The following is a 17,500-nucleotide window of genomic DNA, read 5'->3' as shown; positions in this document are numbered from 1 at the left end:
AGTGACAGCTCCTGTTCCTGATGTCACACACCCATTCACACAGAATCATGAAATGTACTCTGCACCCATCCACACAGAATCATGAAATACAGTATACTCTGCTCACACACCAACATACTGCACTTTTTTTTCTTTTTTTACCCCTCAATCAACAAGGAATGCACAATTTCATTGTTACAATGACAATGACAAATGACTAATAAAATACATTTTATGTTATGTTTGATCATGGTAGAGTTACAGTTGAGATACTTTAATTCAGTCCGAAGGAAATTAAAACTAAACACTGTACATAACTTAATATGTATATTTGAAAAAGTGTTACCTTATTATCCTATACCATAGCAATATACGTATAATGTACTCCTATTTATTATCGCTTTATCTCATGTCATGTATAGACAGGAAGGTCCCATCAGAATACAATGTCTCTTCCTGGGAGTCTTGGCCAAGTTAGCGGGTAAATAAGAATTACTTGGACTAAAATAAACCGCAGAGGACATGGGACTACAATAATATCCACATAATTCAAGTATTTTTTTGCTAAGCTTTACTGGACTTGCAAGCTTTCACCGAAAGCTTGTATGTCTGGTAAAGCTTTGCACAAAAAAAGAATTGATGTGAGCGGATTGTTTTTTTGTACAGACATATCTACTGAATCCTACAACTTCAAAACAGATGAACGGTGACCATTCACCACTTATTATCTTACAGTCTACAATCATATACCATGACAAAAAAATAGTCAGACTTGATCTTGCAGTACCTCATGTAGACACCAGACGGCATCATACTGAGGCCAAATCGGATGGCTGCAGCAGCAAACTCAGGCGATACTGCTGGGTCCACATGCTTCTGATAACCTGATGAAAGCAGAGCAGTAAATGCGTAATATTACATAAAACAAACACTCAGTCTTAGAGTGTGAGGAACGCACACACATACACAAACACACACACTGTGTAGGCTACTAGGAAGATCTCTTATAGAGTCACTTACACAAAGTGCACTTAGAGGGTATACACAAACACATATACATGCACGCACACCCTCTCCACACCAAAACAAATACGACACCTTCCAATATTTCACAATCAGTCTTATCCAGTAATGGAGGACTCGTGGGGTCTTGTGGTCACAGGTGTCTAGTCAGCAGTCAACCCCCTCTCTCAAACACGCACACACACACGCACACACACACACACACACTCCACCCTGCCCCCAACATACACACACACACGTACACACGCACACACACACACACAAACACACACACACGAACGCACACACACACTCCACACACACACACACACACACACACACACACACACACACACACACACACACACACACACACACACACAAACACACACACATGAACGCACACACGCACACACGCACACACTGCACCCTGCCCCCAACACACACACAACATACACACACACACGTACACACACGCACACACACACACACACACACACACACACACACACAAACACCCACACACGAACGCACACACGCACACACACACACACTGCACCCTGCCCCCAACACACACACACACACACACACACACACACACACACACACACACACACACACACACACACACACACACACACACACACACACACACACACACACACACACACACACCTGCCGTCCTGTGAGAGCTCTAAGCTGACCACAAGAGCTAACTCAGGTATCCCCGCCACTGTGGTTAGTGGTGCGTGCCCATCTCACTGCCCCATCTCACCCTCTCTCTCTTTCTCTCTTTCTCTCTCTCTCTCTGTTTCTCTCTCTCTCTCTCTCTCTCTCTCGCTCTCTCTCTCTCTTTCTCTCTCTCTCTCTCTCACAGGCCCATCTCGCCCTCTCTCTCTTTCTCTCTCTATCTCTCACCCTCTCTCTCTCTCTCTCTCTTTCTCTCTCACTGCCCTATCTCACCCTCTCTCTCTTTCTCTCTCTATCTCTCATCCTCTCTCTCTCTCTCTCTCTCTCTCTCTCTCTCTCTCACTGCCCTATCTCACCCTCTCTCTCTTTCTCTCTCTATCTCTCGCCCTCTCTCTCTCTCTCTCTCTCTCTCTCTCACTGGCCCATCTCGCCCTCTCTCTCTCTCTCTCTCTCTCTCTCTCTCTCTCTCTCTCTCTCTCACACACACACACACACACACACACACACACCCTTAATTCGTCCATCTTTCTCATGCACACACGCATGCTGCACACACGCACGCGCATGAACACACAGCCGGCCACACACGCGCACACACAGTCACACAGGCCACAGACACGCATACACACTGTATTCCCCAACAGTACAATGAACTAGAAAAGTTTACGCTGTAGTACTCAATATAGCAAAAATGTCCAGATGACATAAACATTTTAGGTGTTCTCAACAGGTTTTCAGGTACCAATAAATTAACTCTGGTTGGCATTGTGTTTTTAAGTACAACTGACATCCGAACACAATGTCTTTGAGTTTGTAAATTGGAACTCTATCTGGCATATGAGTGGTTAGATGTCTTGACAACAGCTGAGGCGACCATGGAGTAGTGGTTAAACAGCTGGTCTTCAACCTCAAAGGTTGCAAGTTCAATCCCCAACATGGAGATAACCTTACCTACTTCCTAGAACATGGTATGAAAATGTTCAGATGGCCACCAGACCCATGACTCCAGCTTTAATTAGCAATATTTTTCACATTTAGTTTTGAGCGAAATTACAAAAGAAAAAGGCTTCGGTAAAGCAAGACAATGTTTGAGTTGCTGTGGTCTAGATAGGGGAATGGCCACAAGATCAGAGGATTGCAGGTTTGAATCCTGTATTACCAATAAAAAACACTCAAGTAGATATTTATTGTTTATTTCTCTCGAAACTGTGAAAGTTACAAATTCTTTAAATCATGTCAATTGGAACTATACAGTATCTGAGATATGAGACTATGGATGTCAGCGTGTTGGGCTTGAGCAGTCATGGACTAACAGTTAAGCAGTTGGCCTCAAAACATGATGGTTTCAACTTCGATTCCCAGCACAGGATGTTAGTAAAAAAAAAAAAAAATCACATTCAAACATCATTGTTTTGGTATGATGTCAGTTGGTCGAATTTGAAGTGGAAAGTATGTGTGAAACACATTTGACTGTTAATTATGAGTAAGTCCAATACTTTCTAACACACAGGGCTAACTTGAGTGGTGTAGGGGATAGTCCTCTGCATATAGCCATATTGGCATGTCCTTATCTTGAGGTTGAGAGTTCGAATCCTAAGGCTGGGTCACTCACTTTTTTGGTTGTTTTAGTTGTTTTTTTTAATTCTTTACAAGCTTCTGCTTTGTGTAAAGAAGAACCCATCCATGTCAGAACCATAGAAACCCTATTTTATTAAAATGTAACATAAAATACAAACTTCTCTAAAAATGGTGAATCTGTCAATGGGGGATAGATTTACTCAACACCACGTGACCATCAAACCACAACTGACAACTTGGCATGGAAAAATGTGTCTATCAACCTCACTTCAAGGTAAGAAAAGACCCATAAAAGTGTATTGGTGTGTATGTGTAGTAGTTTACTATGTTGCTGTGTGTGACATTAGGTGCTCTTGATGCTACACTGGGTGTATGTTTTGTTAGCAACTTAGCTTAGAATGTTAGCTACTGCTAGTTAGGCTAGCACTGTGTAGGCCTTTCATACAAATCTTTTTCCTGTATCATACATCTGCAGTGTATTTGCAAGTGATGCGTTGCATTTTCATGATGACATATTGCACATTGAACTTCAGTATAAACCAGTGTAGCAATCATGCTGTAGGGGCCTAATCCAACAAGTCCTCATGAAAGCCTTAAACTTATTAGGCCTATGTATGCTCCACAGGCAGCCGATATGGGACCACCAGAACTCTATGATCCATCAGCTCTACACTCCAAAGGATAAACAACTGACTGTGTTGTGAAGTCTGACACTATTTTGGGAGAAATGTTATTGTAAGTTAGGCTATATGGATCTCCTTCAGCCACCAACTCCTAATAAAAGATTCAGAAATGGACAACAAATAAATGACTAAATTGCCTAATGTGTTGAGGTTGATTCTTTTGTAATATATTGACTGTTGATTGTGTGGTCTAAATTTTAGATTTAGATTTAGATTGTTGTGTATTGTATGATTGTTGTGTTATTGTCTACTGTTTTTGTTTGTCAACCACATGGAACAAAATAAAATAAAAACTTGATATAAAGCATTGTTCATGTTTGTGGAATTAAAGCTCATGTTATATTTGGTTTAAACAGAGGGGTGGTAGCCTAGTGCATTAGTATAAACCAACCAATGAATAAACCAACCAAGATTTTTTTGGGGCTCTAAAATGGGAAAACATAAAACTTTTAATTTTGGAATCAAAAACTTAGAGCCAATATAGCTAAACAATGCTGTGCTTGTTTACTTAAAAAATTTAACTGTCTGCTTAGTACTAATTGCATTGATTTTTGCACCATTCTCGAAATATTTATGTCAATGGAGCATGTTAGATCTTTGAGTAGCAGCTACTAAAACATTCAAGATTTTATTTTTTCTCATAACATTTGTTTTCACATAACATGTCTGATTTTATGTAAGACTTACACAAACGTTTTAGTTTTCAACTCAAATCTTTTGTGTAAACCATTGTTTCTGTGCATTTTAGAGTTTAGAGTACATACTTGACTTGGGCTGCTAAAAACAAAAAATCTAATTATTGAATTAAAGTTTTCAATCTTTTCAGTCATTTCAAAGTTTTTGATCATCTTCTGAAAGATTTTGTGTCCTGCATATGCATGCATGTATGTAGTATTTACATAAAACATTTGGTCACAAAACTAAAACTTTAACGGGAATAAGTTTCCACAAAAGTTTAGAGTTCGTGGAACATGTTGGGGAATACAGTGCACATACACACACACACACACACAGGCACGCACGGCCACAGACACACATACGCATACACACACATACACACACAAACACACACACACACACACACACACACACACACACACACACACACACACACACACACACACACACACACACACACACACATAGAGAGAGACACTACAAATACATTACCTGTGTAAGGGGGCAGCGGCTTCCCCAGGTAACTGGGCAGCCACTCATAGACAGCGATGTTCTGGAAAGGTAAGAGGAGCAGCAATGAGTTAACAACTACAAAAGCAAACGCGTTTCGGCTTTCGTGGTATGCACTGATGAAGGCTTGATAGCCGAAAAGCGTTTGCTTTTGGGCATGATGGTAATCTATGAATAAATAATGAGACTTAGTTTGTGGGTGAGTATTTTTCTTCTTTCAGTTGGTACCTTTCATCGCGCACCCAAAGACATTCATTTTTTCCAAGAAGTTGAGCGCGTCCTCTGACAAAACATGTTAACAACTACAAACCAACTGTATTACCACTCCAAAACAGGCTCACATTGACACAGGGAGAGTTTTCACTATATTAACACTGGATAATAATAGCTTTGCATTTCCATTACATAGGCATTGATGAGATATAACAGAAGAAACATAGTCAGGGCTGCCCCCTGTCGTGGCCTAACGGTAGGGCACTGGGTTATTACCCCGGCCACCCGGCTCCGATTCCGGCCCAGGTCATTTGCCGATCCTTCCCCTGTCTCTCTCACCCCCCACTCATTTCCTGTCTCTCTCACACTGTCCTATCGCAATAAAGGTTAAACCTTTAAGCCCCCCCCCCCCCCAAAAAAAAACCGCTTTGCATTTCCCGACACCAGTTGCAGTTAGTTACATATGCATCCATGAGCTATAACAGAAGAAATATAGTCAGGGCTGCTGACAGCTTTTGCCAGGCACGGGACAAAGTCATATCAAAGGTCCCCCACCCACTAATGTAACTGGGACCAGATTCTCTCCCCCCCTCTCCCTGGACCCAGGACACCTGACCGCTTTGTCCCCCCTGTCGGCTTACCTGAATATAGTATCTTGTACAGAGTTTATACAAAAAACTAAATAAGATGATAAAAAAAACTAAAATATTCAGTATAGAAGACAAAAAGAAGAGTAATACCAGTAATTAAAGACTCAGGAGGTAAGACAGTAGAAGCCCATGCACAGTTGGATGAAGCACAAGCTGGCAATAAGGGTAAGTGGTTTAGCCTATATAATAACATGTCACACATGCACAGCCTCTGTTGTTTTCCACCTATGTGGAGTGTGGCTCCACATACATGTGCATGTGCGTTTGTGTCTGTGTGCATACGTAGACACGAGCGGGAGTGTTTGTGTGCGGTCTTACTCGTGTGCATGTGTGTTGTCATAGTCGTGTGTGTGTGTGTGTGTGTGTGTGTGTGTGTGTGTGTGTGTGTGTGTGTGTGTGTGTGTGTGTGTGTGTGTGCGTGCTTGCGTGTGTGCGTGTGTGTGTGTGTGCATGCGTACGTGTGTGTGTGTGTGTGTGTGTGTGTGTGTGTGTGTGTGTGTGTGTGTGTGTGTGTGTGTGTGTGTGTGTGTGTGTGTGTGTGTGTGTGTGTGTGTGTGCATACATGGCCTACGTATGTGTGCGTAAAACTGACCACCACCAGAGCACTTACACACCTGTGCCACCACAAGCAGCTTAGCACAGCACTTTAGCAGTCATTAGTGCACGCAACACACACACAGCATTACACACACACACACACACACACACACACACACACACACACACACACACACACACACACACACACACACACACACACACACACACACACACACACACACACAGTCTCACATATACACGCATATTTACAGACATTCACAGCTAGGATGCTAACTCAGTACCAGTGGAGTGCAACATGTAAAATGTGTACTGGTGATAATGTAGACTACGCTTCCGTTGTGTTGGAGGTTCTGAATGTGTATGTGTGGTGTCTTGCAGGTTGGAAGGAAGCATGTCCTGAAATGTTTTTGGAATGGAAGCATGCTTTGTGTTTACGTAATTCTGAGGATGAATGTATTTGTATTTGAGAATATAAGTGTATGTGTGTGTATGTGTGTGTGTGTGTGGGGGGGTTATAAAGTTTTTCTGAATGTGCCTCTGTGCTTGAAGTTTTGGTTGAAGATGAGGATTTGTGGAAGGTTCTTTTTCTAGGTTCATACTGATGTTTTCACCTGAACCCCAAATATCTGAAACCTTTTGTGAACGGTTGTATGTTGATACACAACTTTAGCTGAATGAAACTAACCATACACAGACACATCTTGCCTCCGCTGCCTGTGGTTTAGAAATCCTCAAGACTGACTAGTGTGTAATTGACATACATGACAAGTGGAGAGATCTTACCTGTCCACCCTGGACACCAACACAAACACACACACACACACACACACACACACACACGCATGCACGCACACACACACACAAACACACACACACACACACACACTGACCTGCAGAGTGGCTACGAGCCTCTTTCTGGCTGCGTGAAAGAGCTGGTCATCCGACCAATCAGGATGGCGCCGGTGCAGCTTGGATGCCAGGTAGTTATGGTAGCGAAACCAGACCACGCCCTCTGCCAGTGTAAACGGGTTCTCATTGGCCCAGGCATTCCCCAGCTCTGCACAAACACAAACACCAACACATACATACAGGGACACACCAAACACAGCAGTGAAAACATGATTTGTGTTTTTTGTTTGACGTTTTTGTCCCAATATACTATACATGACAATCCACAAATGCTTCATGATCAAAAGCATGTGACAATAATGCCCCGATATAATATGTATATCAGCATCTAGTAAGGCAGCTGGAAGTTCCACATGCCCCCAACCACCTTCAGCACCTTCAGCACCCCAAACGACTGTGCACGCCACTGCCTCCGTGTAATCATGCCCACCAGATGTGGGGCACGTGAGATGAGAGTTGACTTCCACCTTGACCCTGAATCTAATGGGGCACCTAAGTCACGCCCTTCTACTTCCGATCCGTGGGGCTGGAGCTCTCAAAATTTTGAATGCGAGTTAATGGAGCGAGTCAAGCTAAATCCTCATCCCGTTTGGCATGTGCTCCGGATTTCACATATGATGACAGTGAATTTGAAAGGATTGGATATGCGTCTTAAGACCACTCATTTTCGACACGCAAGAAACGTTATTTTAGTTTTTGTTCAAAACTGTGTTAGAGACTACACGTGCGCCTCGCATATCTGACGTGAACCGAGGCACAGCCAACCCTAACGCTGCACCGTGGCCTAAGTGGCTGCACGTCGGACATGCAACGTCTGTTGTGTAGTCCAAATAATTACATATTTTTGAACACACACAACTCAAAAATCGCTTGCCAAGTGAAGTCAACAAGCACACCATTGGTTGTTATTAATTCTGAGGCACAGCATATGTGTGATCAACGAGGAAATGCGAGGTGGATCGTAAAATAGCTTTGACCAGTCCATTACAGCCCAGTCAAAAGTTTTTGCGTTCCCAGTACCACGAGCCGCCCGGAAGGGGTGGAGACTTAGGTGCCCCATGGTTTGACGCTCATATCTCAAGCACAGTACAGGAGTTAGTATAGGCCTCAGGAGTTAAGCAATAGCTGACTACACAATAGCGCACACAATGGCTGACAGCAACACTACACAATTAGCTGAGACCATCTTGGCTGTCCCACATAATGCCAACCAGGGCGAGAGCCACACCACACAATAGGCTGAGAACACAACAGCTGGACCACAAACAATACCTGATGGTGAAACTGTGGCTAACGAGACAATATACACACCAGTGCACGCACAAAACAATCCAAGTCTAAACTAGTTTCTTCTCCATCATGGTACCCCAACTGATTGACTGTTTAGGACTGTTGGAACAAGAAAACTGTCTTTCCCAGACAACTGTCTTTCTAACTACAATGCTGCTGATTACATTTATGTCCTCTGTTTTTTTTTTTTCCAGTGTGAAAATACTATGAATGTGTCATGATCGAAATGATGATACACTGTATGATTTGCTGTTACTCTATCCAGTGCTACAGAGAGGAAAGAATCTGCTACAAGCTTGGTGTGACAGCCAGGCAAACTATTTGGTGAGGCCCTCTTTGTTTGAGTGTATTGGTTTACGTAAACTTGTAAAATAAAAATCTTGCATAACATTCCAAAACACACATTCAGTTTCCTACATCATCGCAGGTTGGTTACCATAGAGACCAGCAGAGCCAATCTTATTGGTGGATGGGTCTGGGGCACTCCACATCAGGTTCTTGCCGCCGCTCTGTCTCGGAAGTCGAGGCTCCGCCCCCGACGCCAACAGGCCCCCTGTGAAACTCCTCAGAGCGTCGGATACAGAGCTGGAGGAGCCGTACACGGAACTGCCATCTATCCAGGATGACACCTGGTTCACCTGCACACACACACACACGCACACACACACACACACACACACACACACACACACGCACACACACACACACACACACACACAGATAAATAAACACACGTCCACACAGGATATCGGTGTGTGTGTGTGTGTGTGTGTGTGTGTGTGTGTGTGTGTGTGTGTGGAGGATGGGCCACATTTATGAGCGTGTCTGTGTGTGGCAACCCACATATGTAATAAATGTGTGTGTGTGCACGCGTACGTGAAAGTGAGCGTGCGTGCATGCATGTGTGTGTGCATATCCCCATGTGTGTTACCTGGGTGCGGGGGTTGTTGTGTGTACGAGCGTGCATGTGTGTGTGAGAGTGCGTGCAAGTGAGCATGCTTGCGTGCATGTGTGTGTGTGCGCATATCCCCATGTGTGTTACCTGGGTGCGGGGGTTGTTGTGTGTACGAGCGTGCATGTGTGTGTGCGCATGTCCCCATGTGCGTTACCTGGGTGCGGGGGTTGTTGTGTGTACGAGCGTGCATGTGTGTGTGAGAGTGCGTGCAAGTGAGCATGCTTGCGTGCATGTGTGTGTGTGCGCATATCCCCATGTGTGTTACCTGGGTGCGGGAGTTGTTGTGTGTACGAGCGTGCATGTGTGTGTGCGCATGTCCCCATGTGCGTTACCTGGGTGCGGGAGTTGTTGTGTGTACGAGCGTGCATGTGTGTGTGCGCATGTCCCCATGTGTGTTACCTGGGTGCGGGGGTTGTTGGGACTCTTGCCGGTGTCAGGGTCCCACTGTCCCCTTTGGAAGCGGAGTAGTGGGGCCGGAGCGGCGTTCCAGTGGAACACAGGGTCACCCTCAGGGATGGAGATGTGCATGAACTCCGGCGGGCAGCCTGGTCTACGCACCTCCAACACATCGGACAACACATGGTAGCCTGGAACAGCCAAGTGTGTGTGTGCGTGTGCATGTGCGTGTGTTAGAGAGAGAGAGAGAGAGTGTGTGTGTGTGTCACTTCATCACCATCACATACTCGCAACACTTATGCATAGACAACAATTCATACATATAAAAACACAGAACAGTGCACTGCATAGTATGATTGCTGTCTGTTATTGAGCATTTTAACAGCTGAGTTGGAAGTTTTTGTATTTGTTCAGTTTGCAATTCAGTGTCCCAAAACGTTTGTGTGCGCGCGCTGCGTGTGTACTGTGGCATTATGCTATGGCCATTTCTCCAAAGGGTATATAGCTACCTGTTGTTAGACTGTTAACATAACTCTAACGCGTGAACTTATCACAGCATCGTATGTGAGATGAGTAGCGTACTATCCAACGAAAAATACGATTAAAAACGCTACAGCCTTTCTTTCATAATTACCAAAGAAGAGCGAGAGGACTGTCTGGTTCCGAGAGGATGGCAGTCCCGACGGGCCCCTCGCGACCACGTTGCTGACAGCACGCGGGTTGGGTACCTTTGGCTCCTCGAGGGGCGCGTATACTCCATCAGCGTAGCGCGCAGGGAGGAGGCGAGCAAGCGGTTGACCTAGTGTGGACGCATTGCAAAGCAGAACGCACATTCCAGAGACACAGTCCTCACGTCAGTCAGACTAGAGCTTCGTATGAAATACTATCCATAAGGGTGGAGAGGACAATCTTACCTGCGGATCCACGACTGTGGTAAGCCAAGTTATTGTACCAGCCATCATAACGTTGGACTTCCCAGCTGACATTTGACTTAGAACCTAATAGAAAATTGACACGTTTAATGGTTTTACTACATGGGAAATTTTCTTTGTTAGGTGCTATTTGGAAATGCCCATGTTCACCGTTAAACATCAGTATTCTTGAGTCTGCAGTTTTATGGGCAAAGTAGCTAATATTTGAAGTGCAAAAACGTCTGGGTGGATTCGTGACATAACATCCACTTACTGCAACTGACGGTGGTCGCAGCCAACAGGAACACAGTACTCCACACCCTCGTGCGTAAATCCATGCTTGCACGGAGCATCCAAGCGCAACTCGCCTCAAGTACTCGTGAGAATACTTGAGGGTACCATGAAGGAAAAAGAGAGGGCGAAAGGCACAGCACAATCTTTGAAAACGCCATGCTTTCAGTATACACCATAGACTGCGATATTAGTTTGTTATGGCAGCGCTCGTGGCTGAAAGCTGATGCGTAAAATACAGTATGTAACAATAAATCAGTAAGTTGTCAAAAGCAGAATGTAGGAGGAAATGTAAACGGAACAAGTTCATATAAACAGTTCAGACGGCTTACCTGATCTGTCAGACCGGCCCACAAAGAGAACACTTTCTGGCCAGGCAGTGAGCTTGGATGGGCTACTTATTTCCCTGAGCAGGTGTGTGATTAGGGGGTCAGACGATGACTTCCCGAGGTAGGATGGTCAGAGCAGGTGCACACCACACCTTTTGGGAGGTATGCCAATCATGCAGGCTGGAGTTTGGATGAGCAGGGGATATAAGAGATGAGTCTCGGCGTCAGCGCTGTATTTCAGCCGACACACTAGTCAGACAGACTTTTCTCTCACTTTTCTTCTCCACGCTCGGCCAACAACAGGTAGGTGCCTATGCTGGTGTTGCATTTGCGTCACCAACAAAAAAGACTAAAATAGAGAGCCATAACAATGAACTGGAGGTAGTATTTTTGGATTCTAAAATCAACTAAAAAGCGTTATTTTTGAAGAGTCAGCAAATCACAGTCAGGACACCAATGGGGATGTTTTTTGTTTTCATTTGACGCTCAGTTACGCACTGTGGAGTATTGCTTTTGTTTTGCCTATCTTATTTTGATTTTTTTGTTTCTTATTCATTTCGCTATAAAGTGGAGAGTGCTATTGTAATTATATGCTACCTCCGCTATTCAATTTGAAATGAGCGCCTGCTGGAGAATTGTGAGGCCAGCTGGCCAGCAGTCTCTCATTCCCGGACTTTAGGATATCCGCGGCTCATCGGAGAAGCCGAGGATATCACATCTAATTGCCCCGACTGTAATGACACCCACTCGCAGGCGCAGACCACGGAAGATGACTTTCTACGATGGCATTTACCCGTTCTACACGCTACAAAGGACCCCTTTCATCTTCAGCTCCAGTCTGCTGACCGTCATCCTTGTCTTCTTGGTCCTGGCGGCCTCTCTGCTTCTCATTCTTCCAGGAATTCGCGGCAAATCGGTGAGACCAATCAGGAGTGTATTTGTACAGTCTCGAAGCCTTGACGCTTAGTAACCCTTTTCAAAATTTGACATATTTATACAGTGTTGGCATCCCAGTAATTGTTTCCCCTCAATTTATTTCAGCGGTTCTTCTGGATGTTCCGAATAATAGTCAGTCTCTTCATCGGAGTTGTGATTGTAGGTGAGTTCGCATTCCATTATTCGATTTTTTTTTACTCCAAAGTAGGCAAGTAACGTTTTTTTCATGTGAGTGGTGGCTCGACTTGAGCCCTTATTGCTCAGAGCCTCACCTGTGTGTATGGGTGCCCCCCTATGCAGCATTGAACTTCACGGCTGACTGGGCGCAGGGCAGCTTGAGAGCCAACAGCACCTACAAGTCTTTCAGCAATGCCGTGGTGAACGCCGAGGTGGGGCTTCACGTGGGGTTATACGGGATCAACATTACACTCAGAGGTGAGTCAGACTCATCAGACATATCTTAATAAGTTTAATGCCTGCGTGGGCACATTTCCAGACAACAAAGTACTACTGTTTATAAAGATATGTTTAAGTGAGTTTAAGTTTATTCATGTCGTGTAGTTTGACTTCATGTTGTCATTCAATGTTGTTTATCCATTTGTTAAGCTCTTTGAGTTGCATGCATTGTATGATATTGTGCTATATAAATACAGCTGTTATTATTAGGCTATTATTATAATTGTTGTGATTATTATTATTATTATTATTATTATTATTATTATTATTATTAGGTCGACTGGAGATTGTAGTGCGCGGACTCGTGTTTTCTATATTTTTGTGCGTAATTATTACGCGTATGTGCCCTTAGGAAACCCTGTGCACCAGCTTAACGAGACTATTGATTATAATGAGGAGTTCCGCTGGTCGGGGCACCTAGACGAACAGTACTCGCAGGCCCTGGAGCGAGGTCTTCCCAACCCAATCCTTTACATCGCAGAGAAGTTTACGCGCAACAGTGCCTGCGGTCTCATCTATCAGTACAGATTCTCCGGGTATTACGCGTCAGCCACGCTCTGGTGAGTACTATTACCAGGCCCCAATATTGTATGTCATTGTCTGTAAATGCTTGAAGCAGGGGTGGGGAACCTATGTCTCGATGGCCATTTGCGGCCGATGAGGCCGTTTTGTCCGGCCCCGATATCATTTTAATGTTATGCAACTTCACAAGAAATATGACATATTTTGCAAAAGAATCTTAGAAATTACATTTCCATTCATTTCCATATTCAGGGGACCTAGAGAAGGTAGGGACTGTTTTAAAGGTGTCTCCCTTCAACATAGGCCTAAATTGCAAGGGGAAATCCTGATTTGTGTTCATAGTACGGCCCTCAGAGGACATTTATGACTCTTGTAGGAATTTGAAGTGGCGCCTTGAATGAAAAAGGTTTCCCACCCCTGGCTTAAAGGCACACTGTGCAGGAAATGGTCAAAAAAGGTACTGCAACTATGCTGCTCATTGAAACTGGGCTGCCTATTGCCAAATTTGATCTTTACCTGAAAGTTTACTAAGTAATAAACAAATATTTTCTAGTATGGTCCAAGTACAGTAATTTTTGCAGCTAAAAATGGAGAAGATCCCCCTTTTCATGTATGAAAAGTGCATTTTTTCCAGTCATAATGAATACTTAGAATTTGATGCTGGTGGTAAGTATTAATGAAAAAGGTTACATTAGTGAACGGGCAGCATGAATTCTGGAAATAAACAACTAAAAATCTCACACAGTGTCCCTTTAAGGGCATTTATGATAGTGGTATGGAGTCCTATGGCCCTCTCCTCTTCTTCACACTCATACTCTGTCCACTCTTTTTTCCTCTCCTCAGTACTTTTTTATTCTCTTCTCTCTTCTGCTTTTCCTCATACCCACCCCGCCTTCCTGCTGCTCTCAACTCTTCTCCTCCCCTTCCCTCTCCACTCATCCCCTTCCCTATCCCCATGTTTTCCTCTCCACTGTCCTTTCCTATTCTACAATCTCCTGTCCTTGTCTTTCCATCCACCCTTCTCCTCTCCTCTCCTCTCTACTCCCCACTCACCTTCCTGTTGCTCTCCACTCCTCTCCTTCATTCCCTCTGTTCTGTACTTTTCCATTATCTACTCTCCTTGTCTTTCTACTGCTCTTTTGCTAATCTTGTCTGCTTGTTTCCTCACTCATCCTTCGCTTACCTGTTGCTTTATATTCTCCCCCCCCCTTCACTCTGTTCTGCTCTCCTCTCCACATCCCCTCCTCTCTTCCTCACTTCCTCTCTTCTTTTCCTCTCTTCCTCACCTCCGCTTTCCTCTCCTCTCCTCTCCCCCTCTCCTATCCACATCCCCTCCTCTCTTCCTCTCCTCTCCTCTCCTCTCCTCTCCCCTCCTCTCTTCCTCTCCTCTCCTCTCTTCCTCACCTCGTCCTCTCCTAACCTCTCTCCTCTCCTCCCCTCAGGACTGCCTTCTGCTGTTGGCTGTTGGCGAACCTCCTCTTCTCCATGCCGGTGCTGCTGTACGCTGGCTACATGATGCTGGCCACCGCCGCCTTCATCTTCTTCTCCATGGCCTCCTTCTCCACCGTCTTCGGCCTGCCCCAGTGCTCCTTCAGCATCGGGGACGCCACCCTCCAGCCCTCCTACAGCCACTCCTTCTGGCTGGCTCTCGGCACGGGTATGGCAACTTAGAACAGTGTTTCTCAATCTTTTCTTAGGCGAGGCACCCTTTCAATTCATGAAAAACTTCAAGGCACCCCAAACCAACAAGCCATAACATGGCATGGCATCCGATACCACACAAGCTTAGAAAGGTAACACATTTGGAGACGTCACACGACCTACGTTTGAAGTTGCAGCTGACTGATTGTGCGTAAATGGCAGATGAAAGATTCCACTGACTAGCATTAACTTATCAATTTAGAAAAATATGTATTATATTACATAATTTATCAGCCACGTTTCTGCGGCACCCCTGAGGGGGGCCCGCAGCACCCCAGGGTGCCACGGCACCCCTGTTGAGAAACACTGACTTAGAACACCACCTACTACGCTCATGTATTTATCATACATCAGGACTGGATGGTCTTAGGGGAGCTCTTAGGGCATCCCAAAAATGCATATACCTGTATAGTAAAGTAAATAATTGTAGGATGACGAACATTGTAAAATAGAATACAAATGTTTCTAGGTGATTTATATGCCTTAAATGAGCTAGAGAAGTGAGTGGGAGAGCAGGACAGGGTAGAATCGGGAAATGACCTCGAGCCGGAATCAAACTTGGGTCCCCGGATACACAATCGTAATAAACCCATACTTTACAATTACACATACAATAAACACATCATTTACAATTTTAAGTGTGTATATAGTTTTGGGACGCCTTCCATAGAGAGAGATCTTTGGAGCCTTAAAAGATCCATTTTACCAAAAACATATATTTTTTAAATATACTTCATGTGTGTGATAGAGGTGCTCTGTCCTGACCTGTGTGTTTGTTCCCTGAGTGGAAGTGTCCTCTGACCTCCCTGTGATTTTGTGTCCAGGTGTGCTGTGCGTTCTGATTGGCTGCATGGTAGTGCTACTGGATTGGCTGGTTCCGGAGTGGGTTAGGGAGGCGTTCAGCGTTGGCGGTGATGATGATGATGATGACGAGCTGGGGGCGTTCCCTCACGGATACCTCAACGCCAATTTCCTGGAGGGCGTGGCCATTCAAGGAGGCCTGCCAGCCATTGGAGGAGAGGTGTTGAAGTCACAAGAAGGGCTCGTGATCACAGGAGCAGGGGTGACGGTGAAAGGAGGAAAGGTGAACCCTGCAACCATCTCAGAATTAGTGGTGAGTCCCACCCACCCTTACTGTAGTTACTGCTCAGCATTAGTTAAAGTTAAACCAGACAGGTCTGAGGAGAGAGATTGCTCATTCATAAAGAGTTTCTTTCAGCATCAATATGATGTAAGGCTCTAAGGCAGACATTACAACAATTTATTGGGCTTCGGGGGATAGGCCCTTGAGATAAGATCCCCATGCCCCCATGACAAAACAGTACAGTACAATTACAGAACACTGCACAAGATGACACTTTCACATATGCAATAAATACTCTGAGTCTCTCTCACTCTCACCCCAACATCACCACAAAAAGCAATGTATCATAAAACATCAGCCACTTTATATTGCACTTGTCTTGCACAATGAAACACAACACTCATGTAGTGGCTCTTGTCTTGTTTTTATTGACCCCATTCATACAGGAGAGACTGTGACAGCAGCATCCTCCTTTCTCATGGCTATCCTCCTCCTCCTCCTCTTCCTCCTCCCTGACGCGACACGACCAGAGCTGAGGTCAGCCAACTACGTCCACTGAGCGTTAATGAATGTGTTTGTGTGTTTGTGTCTGTGCAGCAAGGCCTGCCAGGCACCTCCACTGAGTGTGAATAATGTAATAATGTACACTATTTCTGTAAGTGTGTGTGTGTGTGTGTGTGTGTGTGTGTGTGTGTGTGTGTGTGTGTGTGTGTGTGTGTGCGTGCGTGCATGTATATGGTCATTAAGCCACATCCACAGAACCTGTTTGTGTGTACATGTGTAGGGGTGAGCGAGTGTGTGTGTGTGTGTGTGTGTGTGTGTGTGTGTGTGTGTGTGTGTGTGTGTGTGTGTGTGTGTGTGTGTACGCACATGTGTGTGATTCTGCGTACCAGTCCCATCCACTGAGCCTGATGCACTGTAGTATGTGAATGATGAACACTGTAAATGAAATGTAAATATGGGATGTCTGATGGGGGGGTAATAAAATTATTGTAAAACAAAAAAGTTTTTAACTCCTTCTGTGCTCATGGTACTCTGTTCACGTAAGTAAAAACAAATCCGACAGGCGGACAAAGATGCGTCCATATATGCACAATGCCGCCTTGCGGACACAGGAGAGAATTTCAATTTAAAGAGTGCATTTCAGACTGACCGACAGACAGACAGACCGACGGA

At 44.7% G+C, this 17,500-nt stretch overlaps 2 protein-coding genes across 4 annotated transcripts in view; one reads left to right on the top strand and one right to left on the bottom strand.

Annotated features, from left to right (window-relative positions):
- The window catches only part of duox (dual oxidase), a 47,642-nt gene extending 36,299 nt beyond the window's left edge, over window positions 1-11,343 (bottom strand). The window contains exons 1-9 of the mRNA XM_063197797.1: window positions 11,280-11,343; window positions 11,009-11,092; window positions 10,729-10,893; window positions 10,098-10,285; window positions 9,180-9,381; window positions 7,435-7,601; window positions 5,103-5,163; window positions 767-863; window positions 1-17 (exon numbers count right to left, since the gene is read on the bottom strand). The exon at window positions 1-17 is cut by the window's left edge and continues 74 nt beyond it. Coding sequence (XP_063053867.1) covers window positions 1-17; window positions 767-863; window positions 5,103-5,163; window positions 7,435-7,601; window positions 9,180-9,381; window positions 10,098-10,285; window positions 10,729-10,893; window positions 11,009-11,092; window positions 11,280-11,343 — 1,045 coding nt within the window. The remainder of the gene's footprint in view (window positions 18-766; window positions 864-5,102; window positions 5,164-7,434; window positions 7,602-9,179; window positions 9,382-10,097; window positions 10,286-10,728; window positions 10,894-11,008; window positions 11,093-11,279) is intronic.
- Window positions 10,989-17,500, top strand: part of duox2 (dual oxidase 2) — a 6,910-nt gene continuing 398 nt past the window's right edge. Inside the window, exons 1-8 of one of the 3 annotated variants that reach the window (XM_063197074.1) lie at window positions 10,989-11,027; window positions 12,379-12,541; window positions 12,667-12,724; window positions 12,862-12,996; window positions 13,370-13,577; window positions 14,982-15,196; window positions 16,065-16,354; window positions 16,771-17,500. The exon at window positions 16,771-17,500 is cut by the window's right edge and continues 398 nt beyond it. In XM_063197074.1, coding sequence (XP_063053144.1) covers window positions 12,395-12,541; window positions 12,667-12,724; window positions 12,862-12,996; window positions 13,370-13,577; window positions 14,982-15,196; window positions 16,065-16,354; window positions 16,771-16,782 — 1,065 coding nt within the window. In that variant the 5' untranslated portion in view covers window positions 10,989-11,027; window positions 12,379-12,394 and the 3' untranslated portion in view covers window positions 16,783-17,500. Of the gene's footprint in view, window positions 11,028-11,870; window positions 11,929-12,230; window positions 12,542-12,666; window positions 12,725-12,861; window positions 12,997-13,369; window positions 13,578-14,981; window positions 15,197-16,064; window positions 16,355-16,770 lie in introns of those variants that run through there. The other 2 variants (XM_063197073.1, XM_063197072.1) reach the window with 2 other exon arrangements.

This window comes from Engraulis encrasicolus, chromosome 4 (assembly GCF_034702125.1).
Source record: "Engraulis encrasicolus isolate BLACKSEA-1 chromosome 4, IST_EnEncr_1.0, whole genome shotgun sequence".
Classification (NCBI taxonomy): domain Eukaryota; kingdom Metazoa; phylum Chordata; class Actinopteri; order Clupeiformes; family Engraulidae; genus Engraulis; species Engraulis encrasicolus.
The sequence above is the reverse complement of the archived record's forward strand: the minus strand, read 5'-3'. Positions and strand labels throughout refer to the sequence as shown.